Source organism: Apteryx mantelli, chromosome 10, assembly GCF_036417845.1.
Source record: "Apteryx mantelli isolate bAptMan1 chromosome 10, bAptMan1.hap1, whole genome shotgun sequence".
Lineage (NCBI taxonomy): Eukaryota > Metazoa > Chordata > Aves > Apterygiformes > Apterygidae > Apteryx > Apteryx mantelli.
Window position 1 is genome coordinate 21,524,069 of NC_089987.1, and position 25,663 is coordinate 21,549,731.

The 25,663-nt window shown below is 55.3% G+C and overlaps 3 protein-coding genes across 9 annotated transcripts in view; 1 reads left to right on the plus strand and 2 right to left on the minus strand.

Moving 5' to 3' along the window:
- NECAB2 (N-terminal EF-hand calcium binding protein 2) overlaps window positions 1-3,281 on the plus strand; it is a 123,638-nt gene extending 120,357 nt beyond the window's left edge. The window contains exons 8-13 of the mRNA XM_067302913.1: window positions 251-330; window positions 1,320-1,376; window positions 1,593-1,705; window positions 2,094-2,171; window positions 2,426-2,517; window positions 2,899-3,281. Coding sequence (XP_067159014.1) covers window positions 251-330; window positions 1,320-1,376; window positions 1,593-1,705; window positions 2,094-2,171; window positions 2,426-2,517; window positions 2,899-2,927 — 449 coding nt within the window. The 3' untranslated portion in view covers window positions 2,928-3,281. The remainder of the gene's footprint in view (window positions 1-250; window positions 331-1,319; window positions 1,377-1,592; window positions 1,706-2,093; window positions 2,172-2,425; window positions 2,518-2,898) is intronic.
- A 55-nt stretch (window positions 3,282-3,336) lies between these two features.
- On the minus strand, window positions 3,337-19,285 carry SLC38A8 (solute carrier family 38 member 8). 3 transcript variants are annotated; one of them, XM_067302645.1, is made up of 13 exons: window positions 17,751-19,285; window positions 17,574-17,663; window positions 13,749-14,566; window positions 12,255-13,421; window positions 10,909-11,107; window positions 9,996-10,152; window positions 9,142-9,246; window positions 8,355-8,412; window positions 7,744-7,858; window positions 6,977-7,124; window positions 6,635-6,834; window positions 5,559-5,610; window positions 3,337-4,233 (listed from the first exon to the last, which is right to left on the minus strand). In XM_067302645.1, the coding sequence occupies exons 4-13, from the start codon at window positions 12,441-12,443 to the stop codon at window positions 4,131-4,133; spliced, it is 1,326 nt and encodes a 441-aa protein (XP_067158746.1). In that variant the 5' UTR covers window positions 12,444-13,421; window positions 13,749-14,566; window positions 17,574-17,663; window positions 17,751-19,285; the 3' UTR covers window positions 3,337-4,130. The 3 variants fall into 3 exon arrangements, with proteins under 3 accessions (XP_067158746.1, XP_067158744.1, XP_067158745.1); XM_067302643.1 differs by having other exon boundaries at window positions 7,744-7,882; XM_067302644.1 differs by lacking the exon at window positions 3,337-4,233 and adding an exon at window positions 4,930-5,395 and having other exon boundaries at window positions 7,744-7,882.
- Window positions 19,286-19,324: 39 nt separating this feature from the next.
- The window catches only part of MBTPS1 (membrane bound transcription factor peptidase, site 1), a 29,879-nt gene continuing 23,540 nt past the window's right edge, over window positions 19,325-25,663 (minus strand). For 2 of the 5 annotated variants that reach the window (XM_067302637.1, XM_067302639.1), the window contains 5 exons: window positions 25,148-25,288; window positions 22,649-22,780; window positions 21,987-22,113; window positions 21,177-21,307; window positions 19,325-20,141 (listed from right to left, as the gene is read on the minus strand). In XM_067302637.1, coding sequence (XP_067158738.1) covers window positions 19,945-20,141; window positions 21,177-21,307; window positions 21,987-22,113; window positions 22,649-22,780; window positions 25,148-25,288 — 728 coding nt within the window. In that variant the 3' untranslated portion in view covers window positions 19,325-19,944. Of the gene's footprint in view, window positions 20,142-21,176; window positions 21,308-21,986; window positions 22,114-22,648; window positions 22,781-25,147; window positions 25,289-25,663 lie in introns of those variants that run through there. The other 3 variants (XM_067302638.1, XM_067302640.1, XM_067302642.1) reach the window with 3 other exon arrangements.

Genomic DNA, 25,663 nt, shown 5'->3' on the forward strand with positions numbered 1-25,663 from the left:
GGCAGCCAGGGCCGGCTACTGCCGCCAGCGCGCCCGGGTGTCCGCAGAGGCGGTGGCGGCGGGGGCCAGGGGCGCAGTCACCTCCGTGCCCAAATCCTGCGGCCCCCGCGGCAGCTATCAGCCTTCCCGGTGCATCCCTGTAGCGCTCTCCTTCTCCGGAGCGGCGGCAGGGCTCGGCCAGGCTGTCCTGCCGGGAAAACCCAAACAGCCCCTGCTTCCGCACGCTGCACCACTGCTCCTCTGCTCGCAGGTTCTCCGGACGCCAAGGAGGAAGGGCTGGAAGTGCAGATTAACAGGCTAGCCGAGCTCATCGGCAGGCTGGAGGACAAGGTAAAGGAGGGGCGTTGTGGCGGTTTCTGCTCGTGCGGCTGTCGCGCCTTGCTGTGCAAGGGCTCCAGCGCCATCCACGGCCCTGCCTGGCTGCAGGGCAGAGCCCCCGGGCCAGTCCCACCGCTCCTGCCACCCTCGAGCGGCACCGCGCAGCCACCTTTTGTCTTCTGGCCAGTTTGGGCTCGTGAATCGTGCGTGCAGGAGAGGGCTGGGACCAGGTAGCTTCCTGCAGCAGCACCCTGCAGCCCTGTGTCCAGCTCTGGGCCCCGTCCCGCTGGCGCCAGGGGCTGCCTGTGCTGCCCGTGCCTGCGCTCACACCCCTGGCCTGACCGCTAGGAAGAAAAATCCCTGGCGATCCCACACAAGGTCCCTGATGGCTGGAGAGGGCCAGAACGGGGCAGTGCAAGGCCCGGGGGACTTTTGCAATTTTGGCTGCTTATGTGCACTATGTGCTGTCTGCAACCGAGCACAAACGTGTCCATGGCTGCGTTGCAAAGCAGGGGACGACCGTCCCCAGCTCCGTGCTGATAGCTCATACGGCCCCCGGCGAGGCCTGGGTTGCTGCCAGTGCTGATACTGGAGGACATGACTTTGGATGTATTGGTGCTGACAGCAGCTAGTGACTGCTGGATGGTTAACTGTGACTTGTAGTTAAATAATAAGGAAAAAAAAAAAAAAAAGAGGCGAAGGCTCTCGCCAAGGCTGTCTTTCTTACTCCATCTAGGGCCTGAAGGTGAAATTGTTTCCCAAATCCTCCCGTATGGAAGTGCTTTCAGGGCAGGCTGCCGAGCGGGGCAGGGAGACGGGCTGTGATTTTTTTCCCCCTTCGGGAGGACTTCCCGCCCGGTGCGGCGGAGCTCCTTGGGCTGCCGCTTAGCGGTGCGTGGCGAGCGCCTGCCCGCCCTGGCGAGGGGACGGTACAAGCTCAGCCCGCCGCGCTCACCTGTGTTTTTTTGTTTTTTTTGTTTTTTTCCCCTGCCCTTTTCCAGACGCTTTGGTTTGACTTGCACCAGCGGCTGTCAGACAGCGAAAGCACCGCGTGCACGGTGAGTGTGGCCAAAACGCCGGGCTCGGCCCCGTCCCGCGCGGGCGCCGGCAGGTTCATCCTGCCTGTGGCATGGCTGGGGCGTCGCGGCCAGCCGTGGCAGGGGATCCCGCAGCGGCGCCGGGATGGGGGGGGGGGGGGGGGGGGGGGGGGTGTCACCGCGCAGCAGGGCTCACCCCGGGACTGACGCGCTCCTGCGGCCCCGCGCGGCCGGCAGTACCTCCTCCTGGTGCGGGACGAGATGACGGTGGCGCACAAGCACCTGGGCGAGTTCTGCAGCTCCCTGAAGCAGTACCTGAAGAGCGTGGCCGGGGAGCGGGACTGCTTCCAGTGAGTACCGGCGGCAGCGGGGCGCCGGGGGCACGGGAAGGGGTTGGGGGGTATTGAATGAGGTGCTGGGGGGGATGTTCAGTCGCCAAAAGCCCTTTCCTGGTGCCCTGGCGGGTTCAGACTCCACGGGGCAGCGCTGGCCGTGGGGCTGGGGCTGGGCTGCGGGGAGCCCGGGAGGGCCGCGCTCCCCCCGACCTGGTCAGGGTGTGCTGTGCACCCACCCGCACATGGGGTTTGGGGGGGGGGGGGGGTTATAGGGAGCACCTTGGCGGACAGATGCCCTGGGCTCAGCCAGCACGGCCTCCCAGCGGCTCCTCAGCCAGCTGAGCCAGGCAGCACCTACCCACTCGCCCTGGCCCGGCGCTCAGTCCCTTCCCTCTCCTACCAGCGTGACTGCGGTGAAGCTGCCGGATGGTGTCACCTTCATCGTCTACGAGTTCTGGGAGACTGAAGAGGACTGGAAGAGGTAGGCGAGGCGCCCGCAAGCCCTCGCGGGGGTGGCAGCGCTCTGTCGAGGTGGGACCGGGGCCGAGGCAGCGGCGGTGGAGCCCCCAAACTCCAGCCGATGGCGGCGGGGCGCAGGCTGCCGGGCAGGGCGCTGCTGCCCCAGGGCTGCAGGCCCCCATGGCTGCGGCAGGAGGCCCCGGCGTGGAGATTCGGGCCGGGGAGGCGCGAGGTGGAGGCAGGCAGGTTGTAACGGCCTCCCCGCCTTGGCCGCAGGCACCTGCAGAGTGCCACCTGCAAGGGCTTCCAGCACGTGAAGGTGGACACGCTGAGCCAGCCCGAAGCCGTGTCCAGCGTCGCCGTGCCAGGTAGGAGCCGGGCCAGCCCCGGGAACAGGGGCACTGAGCAGCTGGGGATGGGGAAAGGGGGCTGTTTGTTAGTGGGGCTGGAGCCCCAGAAACGTTTCTGGGTGCCACTGCATGGGGTCCCTGCCTAGCGCAGGAGGGGCCGTGGGCCTTCCCAGCCTTTGGAGGAGGTGGCTGTCTGGGCAGGCTCCCCGTGCGAGCTGGGTGCCAGCTGTGAGCCTGGCCCGTGTCCTGGTGGTGGTGGTGGTCATGCTTTGGCGCAGGGGCTCAGGGGTGCCTGCGCAGCCTGTGGGCATGACGGGTGTCCCCAGGGCCTCGGGGGGGGGGGGGGGCGGCGCGGGGCCGGCGGTGGCACGAGTGACTGGTGTCTGCTTCCCTCCGCAGCCGCCTGGTGCACTCTGAGCAGAGACTGACCGTGCTGCCGGAGGGGACGCGGCGGCCACGCGAACACCGGCGCTTCGGGGCCCTCGGTCCTTCCTGCCTGCTGTCCCGCCAGCGGGGACTAATCGCCTGTCTTTTCTGATGACCGTGTTATGAGTGTGATGCTGGGAGTACCCCTCTGCGCAGCCGGGAGTGCCGGAGGCGTAAGCGGTGGCTGTTTGGCGTGAAGGAAACCCCTGTCCTCGCCCCGGCCCCCTGCAGCACCTCCTGGGACCCCCTCCCCGGGCCATCCCTTTCCTCCGTGAGCTGGGGCGGCAGGAGGGCTGGCTGGCCGCATCCCGGCCTCGGGACTGCCCGAGGGGCAGGGGGCTCTGGGGCCGGCTGGGGTCGGGGCTGAGGGGGCTCGGGGCGGGCAGCGAGTGGGGAACACAAGGTGTGGGAGGAAGAGCGGGCAGCACCGTGGGGACGGGGTGAGGTTTGGGGGGCTCTGGAGGCACCGGAGGGAGCAGGGCTGAGCGAAGCGGCAGTGGTGTCCACCAGGGCTGCGGGGGCCGTGCGAGGCTGGGAGCAGGGCCAAGCGCCCGGAGGAGTGCAGCCTCTGCCCCGTGGGCTGTGTGCGGTGCCGGGGAGGTGGCCCCTCTCCCTCGGGGCTCCCCGTGCTCTCCTGGGCCAGGGCAGTTGCTGCTCGGGGGTCCGGAGGGTTTTCCTTCACTGCCAAATGGGGTGGCGTGTACGAAGCTGTGGCGAGCAGTCCTGCCGCTCGGTCCCTGCCTGCCGGGGGCCGTGCTGCGGGGAGCTGCGGGGCGCCTGGGACGCCGGGGCCGCCTGTGCCGGGCCGGGCCTGCTGCGCCCTGCTGCGGAAGTGGGGTGCTGTGTGCGTATGTGGGTGAAGCGCTAGCTGTCTCGTGTGCGCCGTCGCTGTCTCTGTGGCTCTCGCTCCCAGTGTCTCCAGCCCACCCCGGTCGTGCGCGGTGGGGTGTATTCTCTGAGATGAGTCTATCCAGAGGCTTTCTTAATATCAATCAACATGTCAAGTATTTATTAGCAGCTGTACAGTAGAGCAATGGAGATGCTGAATAAAGATGTGATGGGCTCCACCGTGTCGCAGCCCATCCGGGGAAACAGGGCTGGGGGCGGTCGGGAGCGGAGGAAGACGGAGGTCACGCTGCTTGCGGGAAGCTCCTGGGCCTCAGCATCCCTCCGGACTGCGGTGGCGGCTGAGCGGCCAGGGCGGCCTACGCACGGTGCAGCAGCTCCATGGCAGCACCAGCTGTGCTCTGCCCGCAGACGAAGGCGCCGCACAGCACCGAGAGGATGCCCCAGGCGAGGAGCGCGGCCCTGCGGGGAGAGCGACCCGCTGCCGTGAGTCCGGCTGGCCCTGACAGAGGAGCGCAGTAAGGCCGAGGGGGTGCACGGCCCATTAAGGGGCCAAGGGGGCGGCTGTGGCCAGGGTGGTGATGGCCCGGTGAGGGGCCACCCTATGGCACGTGGTCCAATTCCTGCACACCTTGGCACTGCCCAGGGCCTGCACTGCTCACTTGAGGAGGGGCCTTCACACACTCTCCCAAAGCCCTGGGGGCTGGCAGCGGCGAGCGAGGAGGTTCCTGAGGTGCTCGGTCTGCCTGGCGGATGGGCTCCTCCAGCCCTTGTCACACGTGGAGGAAGGTCTCCTGTCACCCATTGCCTCCGCTAGAAATGCCTCGGTTCCTCGGCCGGCAGCCCTGCACCTCTGGGCCGACCATGTCTCTGCTGGTGCTGAGGAGCTGCCATCTCCTTGCCATAAGTGACACGGTTGCCTTAGTGACGGTCCCGGTCTTCCCTGGCCCCAGCAGGTCATCCCTGCTCCTGCATGACTTGGGGCTTAGGCTCTCTTCCGGCAGAGCCAGTTTCAGGGCCTCACCAGGCCTCTCCGGGGATGGGAACAGGGTTCCCCACATGGGCCCAGGGGGGTCACCGATGCCTGCTCCCTCTGCCGGCTCGCCCCACGGTCGGAGGAGCCCTGGCGGTTCGTGACACCCCCACATGCCGCCTGGTTCCAAGCAGCCATCGCCTGCCTTGCTGTGCTGACGGCACGGGGCTCTGGCAGAGCTGCCCCACACTGAGCCCACGGGCACGAATGGCTAGAAATGCACCAAAACACCCCGATCCCGTGGTGAGCCCATGCTGGACCACGGCACCTCCAGAAAGGGACGCCCGCTGTCCCCGCCTCTCTGTCCTCCACTGTCCCAGGAACGGCAGCGCGGACACAGCGCCCTGGCACGCCAGACGGGGCCCTCCTTTGGCCCCATGCCGAGCCTCCTCCGACCCCCACCTCGACTCCTCCTGGGGCGCCACGGCCCCCCACCATCTCCAAACCATGAGGCTGTTCCCCTGCACGTGCAGGGCTCTCAGCGTTCCCTTACGGCCTCACCATGGCCCTGGCGCTCGGGCGCATCCCTCCGCACTTGCCTTGAGGCCATACCTGCTGCAGTCCCTGTGTCCCCCAACAGGCACTGGCCACCTTCGCAGAGAGCAGAGACAGACAAGTGCCCCTAAGCCACCACCTCGCGGGGCTCCTGCCGCCCTCGCGTGACAAGGGCTGGAGGAGCCGTCCCCGCGGGGACCTGCCGGGGTGCGTTGCGCCCTGCCCCTGCCCACCACCGCGCCTGTACGCAGACACTCACCTCTTCCTTGGCCCGACGGTTTCGGTCCCCATCATGCACACCAAGCACAGCCCTGCCGCCCAGTGCAAAGACACACAGGTGATCTGCCACAGCCACCGCTTCCCTGGACGCTCGCCCCATATCCCCGCCAAGCACGCACGCACCCCAAACGCGTGGCCAAAAAGGGGTGCGTGCAATGGCCCTGCAGCGCTCCCATGTCCTTGCCTTGGGGCTGCCTTGCTGAGCCTGAGGCGCAGCCCCTCATTCCCATATCGGCTCGCCTGAGCACCAGAGTCCGTATGGCTGCCAGGGAGGGATGGCATCGGCTGCGGGAACAGGCCCTGCCACCCCATGGGCCCGGATCTTGGAGGCTGCCCGAGGAAAGCCCTGCGGCAGCGACCATCAGGCACATGCCTGGGGCACCCAAATGGGCTGATCCGCACGCTGTGCCCCCTGCATCACACTTGGCCTGGGCCCCGGGCTGTCAGGTGCCCTGAGAAGACCTGTGGATGCCACACGAATTTGGGATCACTCCCTCTGTGCAGAGACCGGCACGCTGGGTCCCAATCACGGCCGGCACAGGCGGACCACCCGGCCACATGCACAGTCCCTCTGACACAGCCAGGCCAGTCTCGCCAGCCCCCGGCCTCTCCCAGCCCTTAGGGACACGTGTCTCTTCTGCACTCACCTCATGGCCGCCCCAATATCAACACCCCAAACCTGCTCAGGCAGCCTGAGAGCCCTTTGCCTTGGCCTGGCCTGCACAGAGCGAGCAGCATGCTGCCTTCCATGTCTGCCCTTGGGTGCAAACTGCATGGGTCCAGCTCTCAAGGATGGCAGTGGGACACGGACAAGGGACCAGGGGGGTTTGCGGGGCTGCCCGGGACCTTCACCCTCACCACCACCTTTGGGCACAGTCTGCTGTGCAGGGCCCTGCCAGGCATGCCCAACCCTGCACCGCGCGCCACATGCATGTGTCTGGCCACATTCCCACCCGAAACGTGGCTCTGCAGGGCTGGAGAGCAGCCTCAGGCCATGCTGGGACCCGGTGCTGGCCCTTTCCCCCGCAACACGCTTCCCTCACCACTTGCACTTGCCTGGGAAAATGAAGATGAAGAACGCGCTGATGCCCCCGATGAGCCCGATGACCTTGCCGATATCCGGGACGAACAAAGCGATGGCAAGTGTTGCTGCGATCCATGAGACGGTCAGCACCACCCGGGTCCGCTGCTCGTGTGCCTCAGCCACCGGCACGGCCCCACGCTTGGGGTTCACCCACATGTCCCGGACAACGGACCTGAGGAGGGTAGGACCGGCTCACAGCTGCCTGCTCGACCGCGGGGCTCTGGCTCCATGCCGATGGCTGCGGGCTCCTGGCATAGCCTCGTGCTCAGAGCCGCCAGACTTGTCCACCTGTGCCCACCGCCACGCTGGCTTACCTGCCCAGCAGCACGACGATGGGGTAGATGGTCACGATGGAGATGCCGAAGAGCAGGCGGGCAACGATGACAACTGCGTCGTTCCCCGGGTAGGACATGAGGATATCAGCCGCCACGTCCTCACCAAAGGTCAGGTAACCATACAGCCCTGCAGACAGGAAGGTGAGGGATCAGGATGCTCCCTGGCCACCTTCAAGCCAGTGGCACCAAGGAAGGGGTGGCCATGAGTGGGACCACAGCCAGCAAGGAGACCCCAGGGGCGTCCTAGAGAGGCCTCGCGTTTCGCCACCGCTTAGGACAAATGCCTCCTCTCCAGCAGCCTCGTCCTTCAGATGCTTTTGTTATTACAGAAAAAAATCTTACCCTGAAAAGGAGGAAAAAAACCCTACTAACCCTGCCAATACACACGGAAACTCTACGTTCTGTCCAGTGAGCAGTGGGCAGCATCGAGCATTTCCCCAAGAGCCGGTCACCTGCACTCTGCCTTTTCTCATCCCAAAGAAAGCTCTCCTCCTCAAGGCCACCTCTGAGGCACTCATGATCGCAGCTCTGGCTACATCTCACCCCCCTCTTGCAGGCCATGCTGGTGCCTGCAATGACAGCGCAGAGCCTACATCCCACTCCCCATTGTGCTGGTGGGAGCTGAAACCCACAGGATTAGGGACGGCGACAGGGATGGAGGAGCCCCAAAGGTAAGGGACAAAGAGGGAAAGCGAAGGAATCAAGGGCTTTGTCAGCCACAAAGGAATAAAACATGCTGCAGTTACCTGTGAGGGAGTAAATGAGCAGACAGATGAGCATGGAGAGCACAGAGACGGCGACCCAGTGGGAGAAGTTCTGGTTGCGCATGCTGCTGTAGATGGCCACGCAGGCCTCGTGGCACTGCAAGGCACAGGGGACGCCGTCCTGTGGAGCACCAGGAGGACAGAGGGGCCTTGGCCACCTCACCTCCTGCCCCTGCCTCCTGCTCCCTGGGTGCCATCACGGCAAGAGGCCTGTGGCTGTGCACCCTATGCTGCCTGCTAAGACCCCCCTAAGCCAGGTCCCATCATCCTCATGGGGTTCAGGGGCTTGCAGTGGTGTGGGGTGGAGAAGATCACTCTCTGAGACAGTGCTCACCACCTCCATCCCCCCGAAATCCAGAGGAAAAGGCTCTTTCTCTGGACCTCTGACTCTGCTCTGCCTTCACCCACTTCAACCAGACCTAGCCCACACATCTGCCAGTTTGCCACCATCTCCCAAAAGGAGCATCCTTTCCCCTGCCAGGAGCCCTGGTGTCCCTCCAGCCCCATGGGAGCTGGAGGCACCTCCCTTGGGCCCTGGCAGCTCCTGCCACCTGCCCCATGGCCCAGGACGGTCGGTGCGCAGGCAACGTTACCTGAAACCCGAAGCAGATGGTGGGGATGACGCTGAACATGGAGGCCCAGGAGGAAGCTCTGCGACACAAAGGAAGGAAGAGCAGAGGAGGACAGAAGGTCCCTTGAGGCAAAGGGGACTTTGCAGGGATCCAGTGTGCAACCTGGCGCTGGCGTGGGAACCTTTCAGGGGAAGGCAGGATCACTGGGGCAAAAGCCCCTGCGAGGCCAGGCTGGGGGATGCCAGCCGCTCTTGTTCCCTTCTGCAGAGCCAGTGGCCAACGCGCTGCGAGGGCCCTCCCTGTCTCATCCCCGCTACCTCAGACTGCCCTCACCTACCGCTGCAACGCCTCCGGCCCTGCCCCGGCCGCCAGCACGCCCTGTGACAGCCGCTTAGGCTGTGGCAGGGGTTCAAGCACTGAATCGCTGTGCTTCAGAAAGGATGGCCCCATTCCTGGCCAGCCCTGCTGTGCCAGGGCCCGACGTGCGGCTCGTGGCCATGGATGTGGCCCCCGCACGCCTCAAGGATGCTCTCCATCCTTGTGTGACCTCGCGGGAGGCAGGCCTCCTCGGGTCCAGGCAACCGGGCCAGATCTGCAAGTTTGGAGAAGTGCTTTTGGTTGGGCACATTCCCTCTCTCCTCCTGGGGCACAGGGAAGAGGCAGGGTGGTGGAGCACCCCAAGGCCCGTCTGCACCCCTGGTGAGCCCAAAGGTGCCCCGACCACCTCTGCCCACTACAACACGGTGACTCCCACAAGGGGATGGCGTGGAAGGGACATTGGCTGCCCCACGGTCACGCTGACCCTTACCTGGAGGGATGAGGGGGCTCGCGCAAGCCGAGGCTCTCCGCTTGCAGATGGTACTTTATGACGATGACCAGGGTGAGGTAGCAGGCAGCCAACGTGCCCAGGATGCTGTCGGGAGGAGGAGAGACCACACGCATGAGGCTCAGCTCTGCAGGCGGTGCACGCACACCCCCAGCGTCTCGCGGAGCGTTTGCGGCCCCGAGGGGGGAACAGGCTCCCCCAGCCCTGGCAGGGACACCAGCACCCAGCACGAGATGGGCCGCACTGGCTGCCGACAGCCCCGCACTCCTATTCAGGCCACAGAGAGAAACCTTTGGGCTCTTGCTGAGGCTTGGGCCGTGTTGCCTCTCTTATTTGCTTCACTCTGCCGCCGTCTGCAAAACTGCACCCTACACATTGCACGTCTAGATAGAGCACACTGTGCCGACAGGGCCTGCCAGATGCTCCAGAGGGCCTGCAGCTGCGACACTGGGGCAAGAAGAGATGCAGAAAAAACGGACAGAAGAAAAAGGTCTGCGCAGCAATTGGGCTGCCCCATCACTGGGATGCTGGAGGCTGCTGCTTGCCAGAAAAACAGGCCCTGCCAACGATGGCAATAACATGTGCACGGGATCTCCCGCACCGTACACACACCTGGTTTCCCTCGCGCTTTGGCAGAGCACAGAGGGCTTGCGCCCAGCTGCCGGTGGCTCTGCCAGTGGGACTTCACCCTGCTCTCTGCAGGGCTTCCCCTGGCCCTTTTCCGAGTGCTGCACCGATTCCTGCATGCCTGGCTCTGCCAGCGGCCTGGAAGGGGGGCTAGCCGCAGCTCGGCCCCTGGCTGCCGTGGCCAGGTGCTGCTTCCCCTGCCCGGGTACCTGGAGTACTTCTGGAAGCCGATCTCCTTGGGGACGGAGAGAGGGAAGATCACCAGGACGCAGAGAGCCGAGAGAGTGAAGCGCTGGTCCGCGTACCAGTGCTGCAGCGACGGTCCCTCCCCGCTCAGCGTGCCGTTGGGGTAGATGGAGTCGCACACTGCCCGGAGGAAGGAGCAAGGAGTCAAAGGCAGGAGGCCCCCGGGGCAGCGACAGCAGACCCCGCACTGTCGTGTCCTGGCTACGTGGCCCAGGGACGGCGTGAGGAGCCTCAGCCTGCTGGGCTGAGAGCATCACGCTCTCGGCCTTGGAGCTGATGGCCTGGGACTGTGGGAGTCCCCCGCGCAGTGCAACGTCCCTGCAGCCTGCTGCCGCACTTCTCCACGCTTCCCGGCTGCAGCAGTGTACCCCGGGGGCCCCCGGAGACTCCCCCACTACGGCCGGAGCATGGTTTTGATGGCACACCTGCACGGCAAAGGGAAAGCCCTTCTCAAAGCCTGACCATCACATCTTTGCCTTTGGGAGAGCCTGTACCAGTGCAGGATGCCATAGAGCCGTGGGAGCCGTGGAACAGACTCATGCCAGTGGCTATCCTTGACCACCCCAGCCAAAAAGGGCTTCCTGAGTTTTTGGACCAGGGAGACAAAATTCAGCCAGAAGGGGCTCTTGATCACATTGCAACCTCTCAGCTATAGAAAAACCCAGGGCCTTCCCCTTGCCAGCCCTGTGCAGCCACAGGGAATGACCATCCACATTAGAAAGGAGGGTGTCAAAGCCACCACTTCCCCCCACCTTGCCCCCGGGAGCCACCATCCCCCTGGCTCATTTCCAAGAATGCCCAACATGTCCCTGAGCATCGGCCTGCCAGAGGGGTCAGGAGCACCAGCGGGACACCGGCAGGGCTGTGGAGACTCACATTTCTCCAGCTGGTCACCCACGACCCGGAGGAAGGCCACGGAGATCATGAAGAGGTTGAGGATGAAGCAGACCTCGCAGAGCTTCCCCACCGCAGTGCCGCAAACCTCCCGGACAACGCCCTGGTACGTGGACTGCGTGCTGAGGGATGAAGCATAGCCCAGCACTGCCAGCCCGCTGACAAGGAAGACTAATGAGCCCTGCAGAGAAAGGATGGGGAAAGAAGCATCATCAGTGATGACCCAAAGTACCCAAGCTGCCAAAAATGCCAGCACATCTTGCTTTGAGGGGACCGAGTCCTGCAGGTGCTGTCAGCAAGACGGGCTTTGCAGAGTTGGCCTCCTGGTGCCTTGGGATATTACGCGTCCTGCCCATCCCGAGCAGGGACATGGGAAAAGACGAGGTGCCTTCACGTACTGACCCTCCTCTGACTCCACCATGCCTGTGTGCAAACCTGGCACGAACCTAGTGGCTGTAGCACCAGTGCTCTGCTGAGCCTGTACATCTCCGAGCAGCCGTGCACCCACCAGGCTACCCCAGGTAAAACACGTCAGGAAAAGGAGGAAAAAAACAGCTTGTCCTATCTGATAACTTGGGTACAAGTATGGGTGTTTTGGCACATAGGAGACCAGCAACCAAAAATGCTGTCAGGTTGGGCCAAAATGCCAGCCAGAACCATGGCTTTGGACACACAAAGCATCGCTTGGGTAGCAGCGGTATTTATAACCCTTATCCTGACTCTTTCCCCGTTCAGCTCCTGGCAGGACAGCAGCTGCGACTGCCAACTTGCAAAGGAAGGGTCCCTGGCAACACACGACGAAGAAAACATCCTGGTGCCCCTGTCCTGAAGGCCGCCCGAGGCAAGGGACAGATTACAAGCCCTCCTTCTCCTTCCTCCCTTTTTTCCTTGCGGCCCACCTGTTACGTTCAGCCTGGGGCTGTGAAATCCCTCAGCTCCCTTCTGGGAGAATTCGCTCATCACTCCGAGAAAAGCAACTCTGGAGCTGGGGGCTGCACGAGGCTCGCTCCCCTCTGCCCACCGCTGCGAAACGCATCCCGTCTCCCTGAGCGCTGGGCACGAGTCCCCCTTCCCGCAGGCCCGCTCCTCTCCTCTCCTCGGCTGCGCGTCCTGCACCGCACTACAGCCAACCCCCCACCCTCATCCCCGCAGCGAAGGCGAGCCGCACGCTGCCGCTCTCGCTGCACCGCGACAGCCCCCGGGATTTCTCCCTTGGGAAGGGGAAGCACAGACGCCAGGTCTGGCGGCAGGGTCTGGCTGCCGGGCAGGCTCCCTCCCTCTGCCGGCAGCGCCCGGGGGACGCGCACCCTCCTCTCCCTGTCCCTTACCAGCTCCACGAGAACGGCCGGCGCGATGCCGCCGGCTTTGTTGAACGCCCAGGGGAAATTCAGCAGCCCTGCTCCAAGGGCCGATTTCAGCATGATGAAGACGGCGCCGGCAGAGGAGAGGCTGGGGCTGCCTGCCGCTGCCGCTGGCTTGTCTAACAAGCGCACGCTCTCCCCTGCCACCTTCTCCATCGCCGACCAGCAAGGCGAGGAGAGGGGGGGCCTCAGTGGGGCGCGTGCCCCTCGCCCGCAGCCCCACGCCCAGCACCCCTGCCCTCCGCAGCCCCGCGGGATGAGGAGTGTGGCAGGGGGACTCACACTGCTCACCCGCCCCGTCTCCAGGACCTCCCTGGGGATGGGATGGGATGGGACGGGGAGGGGAGGGGAGCACACTCCTCTCCGCCAATCCTCGCACAGGGGGGACGGGAGCCACCGAGCCCGGGTGTGCTGCTTTCCCAGCCGCAGCTCTGCTAACCCGTGCCCAGCATTTACCAGCCACCACAGTTATAGCAAGGTGTGACACGAGGACCAGAGATGCACCAGGTTTCGGGGCAGAGCAAGAGAGCAGGCACTGGGCGTGGGGAAGCCCCACTGCCCTGGTCGGGGTGCTCCGTCCTGAGCTTGTGGCACGCTCCGAGCTCACCGATGCATGGTGGGTGCAGCAGAGGAAAGCCCCCGTCCCAAATCTCCTACCAGCGCAACTTGGGCCTCGGCTGGACTCGGGTCCACAGGGCAAGGGGGATCCCTGCGATGCTGATGATCCCGCAGCAGCCCCAGGTCTCTAGGGACAGCACAGAGGGGGTGCACCCATGTACCTCATTCAAGTGCACTCTCCCTACTCAGGACGGGCAGGCCACAAGCAGCTTTTCTGTGGGTAGCAAGGTGCAGGCTGATTTCAGCAGGCAGCATAGTGCCTGCTGTCTTATGAGATTGTCATATTTCAGTCAAGCAACACCTAGAAAGCAGTGCACCTCTGATGCTTGCACTGCTTTTTCCCATAAAGCACTCTAGCGCTCTCTTACCATGGCCTGACGATCAGGCTGGCACATTACCTTAACCACCTTCTTCCCTCGCCTCCCCTCCCCTCGCTCTGCTACTCTTCCTGGCTGTGGCGTGTCTGCACTGACATGGCCCGTCCTGCCGTCGTGTCTGCGGGGGTGGATGGCCCACCTGTGTGCAAAAGGCCAAGCGAGCAAGCCAAGGCGGCTCGCCAGGGCCAGCCTCCCCGGGGTCTGCGCCAGAGCCAGTTGGGCTGGACATGGGCCAGCTCTTATCGCATTCCCCCCCAGGACCTGCTTTTTCAGGAGTTGCCTCTGGTATCCAGAGTATCCCCCCATAAAACCCTGTCACCCGGGAAAATCAGGCAGCTGCCGCCACCTATCTAAAAGCAATCACTAAACCAGTCTTCCCCTTGGTTCAACCCAAGGAGACTCTGCTCAGTAGGAATGGCAGATCAGCTGGGGACATGGGTGCACAACATACCTTTCTGCAACATACCTGCAATCCTTGTAAATGCAGTCAAGAAACTTTCCTCGCAGTGACTTTCATTTCCACGCTTCCTACGGAGAACATGCAGGTTCTAGAAAAGTCACCCCAAAGGCAATCTTCCAGCGGGCCATGCAAGAACCGGCAACGCCGTCTTCCTTTGGGCTTGCAGCTTGACAGTACAGTTTTCCTGCCAAGGCAAACTGCAGCTACTGAGACGCGCTCTCTGTTCGGTGGATGCAACTAGGCCACGTACAGCCGGGGACATGCTGCCTGGAGCCTCCTCCGTACAGAGCAGGTGGTTGCGTGGCAAACGGGTGTTCAGTTACAAACTTCACTCGCCCCATCTCAGGGTTGCTCTTCTGTGAGGCAAACGACTTTTCTGGACAGAAAAGCTAAAGCTCCTGCTGAAATAAAAACTTGTCCTGCTAAAGTCAACGCAAGGACAGTTGACTTGCAGCAACAAGAGACTTCATTTTTGCACATCTCATAGGCCAAAAGGCCTCATCCTTGCATGCAGCCACATACAAATTCAATGTATTTTTCCAAGAATGGAAGCCTCTAAATCCCCCACATGCTCCAAACTCACTTGGGGCTTAGGAAAACCAACAGCCCCAGGGAGGGCACTGCTCCCCGAGGAGATGGCGTACTGGCTCACAAGTGCTGAGACGGGAGTGCAGGCACCCAAGGAAGAGAAGAAAGTAGATCTTTATGCACAGCAGCTCTCAGCTCGGGTTCAGGCCAGGTTCAGCAGGCCGAGGGCTCCCGCTCTCTGTCTGGACTCAGGACCACACTGGGTTTGCTCCATTCATGATTTTCTCCCTGTGGGGCTTTTCGGAGCAGTTCTTAGCAGGGAGGAAGACTGCTAAGCAGCTGCACTGAGCTCTCCTTTAGACATTTTGGCTAGTGAACACCCCACCTGCACACGTTCCCTCGTAGGGTACAGCCGTGGACCCCTTCAGCACCTCAGCAACCGCAGCACGCAGCAAGAGGCTCCAAGCCACAGAAATGCTCCTTCACATGGGAGATCCCGGCAAGGAGCTGCTCCAACCCACGAGCCACCGGCACCGCTAAGCCTGGTCGCTGGTGGCTCTGGTGCCCAGCACACATTAGCTGCACCACCCAAGCTCTTCCCTGGTGCCCAAAAAGTGTCCTCCTCCTCCTCCTCCTCTGCGTGGAGGGATGAAAAGGGGGTGCAGGGATGTAGGAACAGGGTAAGGGAGGCAGCCTGTGCTCATGCCATCCTCCTTGCTTTGGGAACCCCAGAGGAGCAGATCCTGAGCCTGTAAAGTTACTGGATCCATGTGCATGGCCAAACCCTGAACCTCGTGCCTCTGTCCATAAGCTCAGGCCTGGCACAGATAGTTGGTGCTGTGGCCCGAGTAAACGGCACTGGCTGGCAGGTTTAGTTCAGGAATGAGACGTCCTCTGTCCACTCATCACCTTTCTCAGCCTGTCACGTTTCTCAGCATCATGTTGACTAGTCCCTGCATGTGGACACAGAAAAACCTCTGTGCCAAGGACAGGAAAGCTCAGTAAGATGCTGTACATGGCCAGGGCCGCAATAGGCTTAGAAATGAAGGAACATGGCTACTAAATGGCCTTGGGTTACAAATTTGAGCCTTATCTCAGGGTGCAAGTCAGCTGGAGGACCTGCACGGAGAAGAAGGCTGCACCCGCAGAGGACAAGGGACCCTGTCCCGGCCACCTCCCTTCCCAGCGCTCCTCTTCAGGGGGACTCTCAGCAGCTTTGTGCGGCTCCCTGCGTGTAAATGCTCCCTGTAGGACGAGCACATGTTGCCGTTACTGTGCTAAATGAACAGGCCCCTGACACTGTCTGACAGTCCCTAATGCATTTTTGATTTCCCAAATATGTGCCCTTCTGATCTCAGTAAGGAGGATAAAGAGACTTTAATCAGCTGCTAGAAGGAATTATGGAAGGCTAATTGTGCCTGCCACCTCAATTAAATCTTTGCAGCCTATGGTGTTTATAACCATTTAAAGGGTCCTTTTAGGCCTTCATTAGCTGCACACCAAAGACTTCAGAAATAATTGGCTTCTACGATTTAGAAATTGGCCACTGGGCTGTAAAATACCAGCCACTGGGAAAGTCTCTTAACTCGGACTTGTGCTTTGATACAATTTGACTCTGGTTTCAAAGTTAGAGGGGCTTGTAATCTCTCATTAGCAATGCTGTGAGAGGACAGAGCTTCCTCATTAGCACCGACCGGAGCAAAGGCATGAAGGCTTTCAAGACTCCCTTTGACGAGGGCGCCACAAATCAAAGCAACGCATCAAGCTGCCAGTCCCTGCTGGGAGGGCAGAACAGCGGTCCTGCAGACCGAGAAAAGCCTCCACCTCCAGAAGCAGCTTCCACTGCCAAGACGAAGGACCACGGCTCGCAGGGCCCGTGGCCAGCCTGCCAGGGCGGCTGGGCTTGCCTCTGCTTGCACCACGCACCCTCCTCCTTGCCAGGATGAAGTTTGGTATGCAGGACATGACAGCAGTGAGGAATTATTACACACATCTCTTACATCACTCAAGACATTTAACTTGGGCTCTAGTCCAGACTGAGTGACCTCTGACAAGCACCTGACCATCTTTCTACTCCTCAGCCAATCCAGCTGGAAAAACAGGGTAAAAGCCAGGCCAGGCCTCCAGAGTGATTTCCTACATAATCATCCCATTTTGACTCAATGACTGCTGACAGTGAATAATCTATTGCAATCCTGCAGGAGCTCTTCCAGCAACAAATGACTCTCCACGTTAAAAACCTGTACTTCCATTTAAGCCTTACCTCTCCAAGGATTCACATTCAGGAACGAGATCTACATCAGAAGAGTCCCTTCAGCACTGTACTTAGGCTGCCTGACTGGGGACTGAAAAATGACCAAGGCACCTTGTGGTCTTTAGTAACCTACACATGAGCTCCTGGAATAGCGGACAAAAGAAAACAGACATCCCGCAGGGACATACTGGGACCAAACACAAAGAGCTCCAATGCTTTCCTACTCTTACATGAGATGAGTGCACATACACAAAACTAACGCATTCATCTTCTTAGAAATAGCCTCACAGCGATTGCCACAGTGCAGATTATCTGCCAAGACCCTCTGCATCAGGACACCATTTGCCCATAACTCCAGGACAGCAAACAGAGCCCAGAGTGCAAGAGTTACTTAAAGGAAGGAAAAATTACCTACAAACCTCACATAAAATTTTCAACTTCACACCCATTACTGAAGCTACCAGTTACACTACAAGCTTCTGTTTGTAATGCAAAACTCTACAGCCTAGGAGGATATCTTCAAAAGAGGCTGGGTAAAAGAAGCACCTGTTCATAAACCTTTTTAGAAGTCCGTTGGGCTTTCTAGACCTCACAGTCCTACCAAAATGAGCAACCAGAGACCACAGCCTTCAGGTCATTCAATGGACGCTCACCTTGCCTCACTCTGTTGAAGGAAGGTTTAGAAGAAGCAGCGGTGACACAGGCTCATTAGCAGGTGATGATGGGCCATGATGACTTTTCTCATCTGCAGCCATACCAATGCTTACACTACTTATTTTACTGATAACCTGGGCAGAAATGGATTGTTCTTAAGACGGCGGCGAGAGGATTCCTTTAAATAAGGAACCTTGCCCAGCTCAAATACAGCTCTTCCAGGAGAAAGATGAAAAGACAAGACCACTTCCTAAAATTTTACTCAGGTGAAGCATGGGTTTCTTAGCAAATGTGGACTCTCCCCTTCCCAAGCACACGTTCTCCCCCCTTGTCTCCTGGCATGTCGCGTCCAGCCTGTATTTTAACAAGCCCCAACTGCATCTGCATTCACTTACCGCTTTGAAGCTTGGCACCTCTCTTCTGTCAAGCCAGTAGGCAAAAACAGGTCACGGATCCAGCATCTGCTCCTGCCACTTGTGGGCAACCTGTTAGAAATCTCCATTAGCACACAAAGACTTTGAGGAATGACTTTTTAGGGGGTAATTAGGGAAAGAGTTTCTTTCCAGACCCACCTGATACCACGCCTGTTCACACTTATGCTGAGGTTTGCTCCCTCCCTTTTCCTCACAGCCTCAGGAAGGAGTAGCTGGAGGTTAAGTCCAGCACATCACAAGCAGTCCGGACACGGGCAGAAGGAAGTGCTCGGGCCCTGAGGGCTCTTCGTTCACATACAGGAAACACAATAGCAACAGAGACGGCCAAAGGACCACGCAGCTGTTACGCTGACACAGCCACCGGAGGTGACAGGGCACAACGCACGGAAAGCTGCCTTCAACTCACGTGGCTTATTCCACCTTCCCATGAGGCAAGGCCACAGTGGTAGAGAGCCCTTCTTCACAAAGGTGAGGGACAGGAGGGAAGGGCCGTACTCCACCAGCCCCGACCCATCAGTATAGCGCAAGCAGGCCAACCTCACAGTGTGGATGAGATGCCCACTCCTTGTTCCACTTTTTGGCAGCAGGCATAGCTCGGCAGGCATGCCGGGACACTCTTTACCTGTTAGCACCTTTGTCTGCTCAGATGTCTGCCCTGTCTCCTCAGTCCTGACAAGCTTATGCTAACAGGTCCCAAATGAAAGCTCGTCCCGACATTGGAACAGGATGTTGCCTTTTTCAGTGCATCTTCATCTTCAGAAGGGAAGAGGCAGGCTTGGAAAAACCAACCGCTCTCTAGCTTAGGTAAAATGGGTTTGCCCAATCCTTCTGTATTTAGCGGGATGCCTGCACACTGTAAAAGCCTATCCGCAGCCACGTTTTTGAAAGGTGTACCTCAGGCTACACGGAGAGATGTTCTTTCTTGCAGTGCCCTTTACTCCTCCCCAGGGCCCACCACCATCCATGCTCGTAAAACCCTCCTGCCCCCTGAACAGCAGAGCAGTCAGACTGCCTAACGGGGCTGTCCCTGGCACGTCCTCCCTCTCGATACGTGCCCAGGGTTGGGCGGCCGGGACTGTGCCCTGGGTGACTAGTACAGACCACTGTCTTCTGCTGCCTGCTTACCTGCCCAGGCACCATTTCTGTTCATCAATCCAGGGGCGGCCTCCGGGTCCCTGGTCTTCCTGGAAAAAGGTGCTTTTACTTGGAGTGGTGACAAAAGCAGCTACCAGGAAAAACCTTGCACCTTCTCTACAAAAGAGAGAAGCTATTTCAGTGATGGCAACAACGTTAACCAACACTATGGTATGGGACAACTTGTGCCTGGGTCCTAATATTAGCCCATAACAAGTAGCAGGCTTTCAGGCAGGACAAACTAAAAGACAAGATTTTTAGCTTTGTGATGCACTATACTGTTAGGTGCCATCCACGCTACAGATCTGCACTACAGCTCATTCCTGAGCTACCCTTTGGGAGCTGTTTCCTCACTAGTTTTTGTAATTTTGAAGGTTTTCAAAACCCTGTGCCAAACCTTCAGGAGTGAGCACTGTTTGGAAAGCTGTCCAGTCAATGCTCCAAAGTCTACAGTTTGGGATGCTGCTTGTAAATATACAGGAATGAGGCTGGCATAAAGCCTTCATAAAAAGTTTCTGTACTTTACAACTTGTTCTCTAGGCCTGGCATGCGAAAGAACAGCCACCTAGCACACCATCTGAGCTTCATATAGATAACATATTTATTGAAAATCTGCTTCACCAACAATGGTGAAATCATGACCAAAAATTACAAAACATCATGGTAGTTGGCTTTATAAAAATAAACTGCAGGACTATGTCTCACTGATTTGTACTAGTTTATCTTGCCCCCTCCCTCCTTTAATGACGTAAGTTATATTCTTCAGCATAATACCATTCTAGAAAATTGCATTCTGTCCAAAAAAATGCGATTGCTTTTTATTAGCAGAGGTCCTTAAAGTGACTTTTCCCCCCGCCCTCCCCAACAATAAATATAGAAAATAGCCTCTAAACAAATAAATTTTAGTTTGGTCAGCTTTAAAAAAAGGTCCATTTTCCCCCTCTTGGGATATGTAGTGACTAAGCAGCCTTTCAAACAGTATTCAAGTCTTTGGTGGCTTCGGCTGCTTAAAGCTGCAGTTTTATGTACAGACGATCAACTGAGGTCCTTTTTTTTCTCCAGACACCAAAGACTATGAGATGATGTCAGATGTGAATCACCAGCACAATCACCACATTCACTGCACCTTCACTGGGAGCGATCAACTGTTCAGAAAAGCAACCGGTAAAAGAAGGTCATCTTTGGCAAGCGAGAGCTTTCAAACTGAAGGCGTCTTTGGTGGATGAACCTGCTGCATAAGCTGCGGTCGTTTCACTCTCGGTTTCCGTCTCTTTGGCCTGCTCTTCGCTTTGTTGATCTGCACCACAAAGAATGCCAGGACCACCATGGCACCAAGAAAAGCAAAGACCGGAATAGTCTGTCCTACATCCTGGTTGTACCGGCCGGGCATTATACCTGGAAGGCCCAAAGAGGTTTGGAAAGCAATTAGCAACCGCATGAGCTACAACGCCTTTGCGATAATAACTCTATCTACCAAAATGATCCAAGGGTAACTCTTGTTCTAAGACAGAACAGCTATAATCAGATTACATTTTAGACAAGAAGATTAACAACTGCAGACCAGTTACTGAAAATAAGACAGGATGCTAAATATACAGGAAAGCATAGGCATTTTCACCTTGACCTGTTTTGGAACATGAAAGCATAATCTAGATTTCTCCCACAACAACAACCTTCTGTTTTGCATTAGAAATGAGAGATGCAAATACTTGACTGTAGCTTTATCACCAAATAATTTCCATAAATCAAACCAAATATGGATGCAACATGAAAACTGACTGCACGCTCCAGAGACCATACATGCACACAGTAAGGACAAGCTTTAGAATCCTTCCTTTTTAAAGACACCTTTTGGTCTAGAAGCTCAGACTAGGAAAAGAGCACGTGTGAGACAACAAGCTTTCAAACTACTTCCAACTGGGCTTGCAATGCCCAGCTCATAAAGCAGAGTACCCTACCATTAGACTGAAAGCTGCTTAAAGTGCTCTAAACCATTCGTTATTATTACACCTTCCCCAAAGCACTGTTCAGACACGCTCTTCTTGTTTCTGCTCTCACACCTGTGCGCTCACACAAGGAATTCTGTGTTAGCACAAGACATCTAGCCACAACCTCCAAGGACAGGGACTACTGCTGACACCCACCAATCTAAACAGAGTCAAAATAAACCTCGACTGGCCAAAAAGCACCCGCCGAAATCTTCCTCCCGGTCTATGTCACACGTACTTTCTTTTGAATAAACTAGTTGTATGCAAAAATATTTCCTGCTAAGGCTTCAGCAGTCAAGCTTTCACAAAATAACCACACTACTATTTGCATGTTTTTCACAACTGAAGTGAAACATGTGGAATCTCTTCTGATGCCTTTTTTTTAAAAAGGCTACACAACAGGCAAAGCAAAACAGCATCTTTCAAACGTTTCGATATTTACCTCCAGGAATGTCCCATGCTCCACTTTCTCCAGGGGACAGTGGTCTCACTTGGGGTCGGTTCTGTCGAAAACTGGGTAGAGCAACTTTATCGAGGTCAATTGACAATAACTTTTGATGTTTCCAAAGGTTGCTAGAAGAAATTTAAAAGACAGAGGTGTTTGCCCACTTACTTTGATAATGCAAGGAGTTTTGGAGAAACATAAATATTGACAGCTGACACCTATAAACTGCTCGCTAAATTGGACCCAAACAATAATCCTATTTATTCTTCAGGTCCTACAGCTTACAATTCTCCAAAATTAAATTCAGACATTATAAGTACACACTCAGATCAACTGCTATTTACTTACAAATCTATTTCTTGCATGCAGACTACCTAAAGTTAACTCAGAAAACTATAGCCTATATGTTGACATGTTTGTCTCCAAGTGACTGACAAATGATACATGAAAAGGAAGAGTTTGGTGAGCTGTCCAAGAAGCTGCTTTAGAAAATTACTGTAAAGGCATGCAGTGACTAGGGATTCAAGCAAGCTCATTAACTGTAAGTTGGGATCACTCAGACAACAGTGAATTGACTTGTGAAGCTTTTTTAAAAATCCCATAGTTTTCAAAAATTATAGTGTAACTATCAGTTGGAACTAAATTATTTGCTGAAGATGCTTTAATCATTATTTCCTCTTTGCAATCTGTTCTTTCTCTAGGAAAGACGTTTCACTGTTCCCTTCAAAAGCAGATGAAACAGCTGACTTTTCAGCTCAACTCAAAAGTGAGAATTCTTACAGAGCTATATTAAAGATGTATAATCACCTGGGGGCAGTTTCGTTCAAAGGCTGTGGTTTGGCCCAGGACAGGTGAGGACAAGCTGGAAGGGAACGGGGTTTAGGGTCTCCCAAGTGAGCCTCAAGCACCTTTGAGTATCGATGCAGATGGTTACCTGTGATTCACAGCAGAGAGACTGGGTTACTGAAAGACTGGCAGGGTAATAGTCCCAAATATTTGCATCCAGATAAACACTGCTGCTGTAAAACCAGGAGGTCTTTACAGTAACGACTCATAGCTAAATCTTGCAGTTAGACTTAACCAAAGGGTACCTTACAAAACAGAACTGTGCACATACAAGCAGATGCGAGGTGCTGGTAATCCAGGTTTTGCTGGCCAGCACACTAGATGACATCAAACACTTTATACATGCTCCATAGCTAGTAATTAGAATGCTGCCTAGCAAAACGATATATATGAAAATTCCCACTCCAAGCAAAACATTTTCTCTAATCAAACCACAATTAGGTAATTACAAATCCCTAAAGCCTGGAAGTACTCTCTTCTAGTAAAACAACAGAACGTTATAGAGCCCACACCCAACTACCAACCTTACTGGCATATAACTCCCATGTCTGACCTGGGTCTTCTTAAATACCACCCTGATACTCTGTCAGTCTCTGGATCTGCTCGATAAATAAGGCTCTCACCTTCCATGCGCTCGGGGAGAGAGTAGCCTGCTCCCGAAGGAGGTCGCTGTCTGTTTTCGGAATGGCTGAGACTCGGCGGCGTCACCCCGTAAGAAGTGTACTGCAGAAGGGAATCCAGGAGCCAAAAGCAGTCTGTGGATTTTATAGTCCCAAGCCCCAAAACATAATATGCATTATGCTACAGTTTGAATGGCTTATCTTTCCATTAAATAGTCTATCAAGGCATTTAGAAATACAGTGAATTTTCTGCTCTTGTTGCTCTGCTTTTGAAGTCTTATGCCTGATTTCTGAAAGATGCAGCTTTCTACCCATGCTCCTCCATGAGTATACAAACACAATCTGTTCTGTTTTAAAATACCTTCTTTTCTGTACCACATCAGTATTTCATGCTCTTTTGGGGAGTAAGAGATACAATGACAGGGTCTCAAATATGGGAATTCCAGGTTGGGCAAGGCCAAGTCCCTGCAGAAATTAAGAGGCTTTTCAGTGTGGAAAAACAGGAAGCTCAGAGCTTATGAGATCATTTGTAAGGCAAAACAGAGACACAACTCATTTAAAAAAGAAAAAATAAGTATCTTGCACAGGAAAATAAAAACAAGGTAATGTTTTCAGGCTGGGGATCATGACCCCAACAGGGGGCACAATTTTGGTAAGTTATGACTCATTTGCTTTCCCAAGCTTAAAAGGAAAAAAAAAAAAGGAGGGGTGGGGGGGAAGGACTCTGGCTATTATCCTAACTAAAGGGAAAGCAGCTGTGGTACAGACCAGGTTGGGAATGCCACTGTATGCTTCATTGTGGTTTTCCTTTGCACTTCAATGGCTCACAAACACTCGTTTTGATTCCCTCTTGAGCTACTACTGCCTTAATGCAGAGCTACCCTTAAAGGACGAGTCTTCCACCTAGTTAACATCACAGTTCTCTAAAATTTCCATCTGTGGAGGCAGGACAACAACTTACCAGCTATTTTCACCACACAGCAAACTACTTTTCTGAGAACTTTTTCTCCTGAAGAACAGCTGGCTGGGAATGGGAATTAATCTTCATAATCCTGGGGTCCCTTAAACCCTCATCTTTGATTTTTAGAGAGGTCAACCCCATTTTAAGGATTTATATTCACAAATGTTAGGAATTTACCTCAGTTGAGGCCACTGGTGTCTCTGCAGGAGATATAGCTCCCAGTTCACAACTTAAAAGCTAACTTTAAAGGATTTTTTTTTAAAGCCTTTCATGTTTTTTTGCTCCACAGGCCACATTGAACTTAACAGCATTAGGGTACCAAAAAGCATCATTTTCTATTACTTAATTAAAAGTCACATATTTTCTCTTACATTACATGCTTTCAAAAACCTACAGTAACCCTAGAAGGCACCGATGTGTTGGTGTTAGAGCAAGTGAAAGGAAGCTGCCCAAAGACAGAAAAAGAGAAACCAGAAATCATGCAAAGAAAAAGAAAGTTTAGGAAAGAGAGAAACAAGCTAATGACGGAGAGTTCCCTTAGGCAGTTAGTTCCTTTAAACTTAGATAAATTAGGCAAGGAATGGAGTACATAACACACCAACATCAATGCTTAAAACATCAGTGATAAAACCTTATAAAAATTATAAATGTACTTTTAATCATAAAAGGAAAATTCAAGTTGAATGTTGCATTCAGTGGATATGCAGAAAAAGACCCCAGATACCGGATTATCTTCACCCTCTCAAGCCACAGATTTATTAGCCTACGCTTTACATGTCAAAGAGGCAGGAGAAACCCAGTCAATCCCTTGAGAATTTCAAAAGCCAGATCAGACAAAGTACTAGAAAAAGGTTTTATAAGAAACAACCACAGAGTGTAGGAAGAGAGAATGACTTCTCTGGGAGTTAAAGAAACTGCACACACAGGACAACTCCCATGCTTGCTACCTAGAGTGGCAAATGAACTCTTTGAAAACCTAAACAGAAATGCCTATTTTCTGACAGATTTACAGCACCTAATTTGCATGAAACTAGAATAACACGAAAATAACAATGTACAACTGAAATGTTCAGCATTACTATAAACCCCTATAGGAAACGCTCTAAAGGGGACAAGGCACGCTGATAAGCAAAGACAAAACAATTCATTAAACTACAAGACACTCTGAAAATGCAGCTAGGAAAAAAAAAGTGTGTGGGGGGTGTATCTGTAACTGCCTCTTCACAACTTCAGATCAAGCATGTGTAATTGTTAGTGCTTCCCAGAACCAACCCCTCCCAACAGATAAACAAAACCAACCCCCAAAAACCTTGGGGCCAGAAACGCAGGCAAGAGACCTAAGGAAAAAAACTCAGCTTAGCTCTATCAAAAGGCCATTTAACATGGGTTCTTCTTTTGTTGGTAACTGTACCTTACAGCATTTTCAGTAGTGCTCTGCAGAGTTTTGATTAATTGCTGGTTAGGAATATTTAGTGATTCCCTAGAAAACAGCTATTTCTGACAGATGTCAGCTTAAGACAAGAATTATTCTGCTTACACACCTTTCTGTCGATGGCTGTCATCCAAGCAGTTAGAGTCACCGTACAGAACAATTCTGCCACCACCTTCGGAAGGAACTTGGTAAAGTCCCAAAATAGGGACATTTTCAATTATAGCAGTCTCCTGTTTTAAAACTTCAAGACCTAAAGTAAAGTGAAAATAAACAGCATAACCTACAAGGCATCAACACCAATTGATTTACATGCCAACACTTAAAAAACTTAAAAATGCAGCTGTGCTGCTCTTCATTTCACACATTTATGCAAAAAGTTTCCAAAAAAAAAACCAGTATGGCATGATAAAAATGAAACTGCTCCAAGACCTTGATAATGAATTTCCTATTGATGTCAATTTTGTCCTTCTTCAGTGGAGATGGAGAAAAAGACTCACTTATTGGCTTATCTTGAACAATTGAAAGAAAAATCCTAATATTTTCAGAAACAAGTTTAAAATCAAAACAACCTGCTTTATAAATTACTTTATACCTTTTAGTTCTTCTGTAAGATTCTACAGAATGT

Coding starts and splice junctions, on each gene's coding strand:
- SLC38A8 (XM_067302643.1), bottom strand. CDS start 12,443: ATGGAGAAGGTGGCAGGGGAGAGCGTGCGCTTGTTAGACAAGCCAGCG. Junction 10,153..10,908: donor GGGTGACCAGCTGGAGAAAT/GTGAGTCTCCAC, acceptor TCCTCCGGGCAG/TGTGCGACTCCATCTACCCC. Junction 6,835..6,976: donor ATCGTCGTGCTGCTGGGCAG/GTAAGCCAGCGT, acceptor TACCCTCCTCAG/GTCCGTTGTCCGGGACATGT.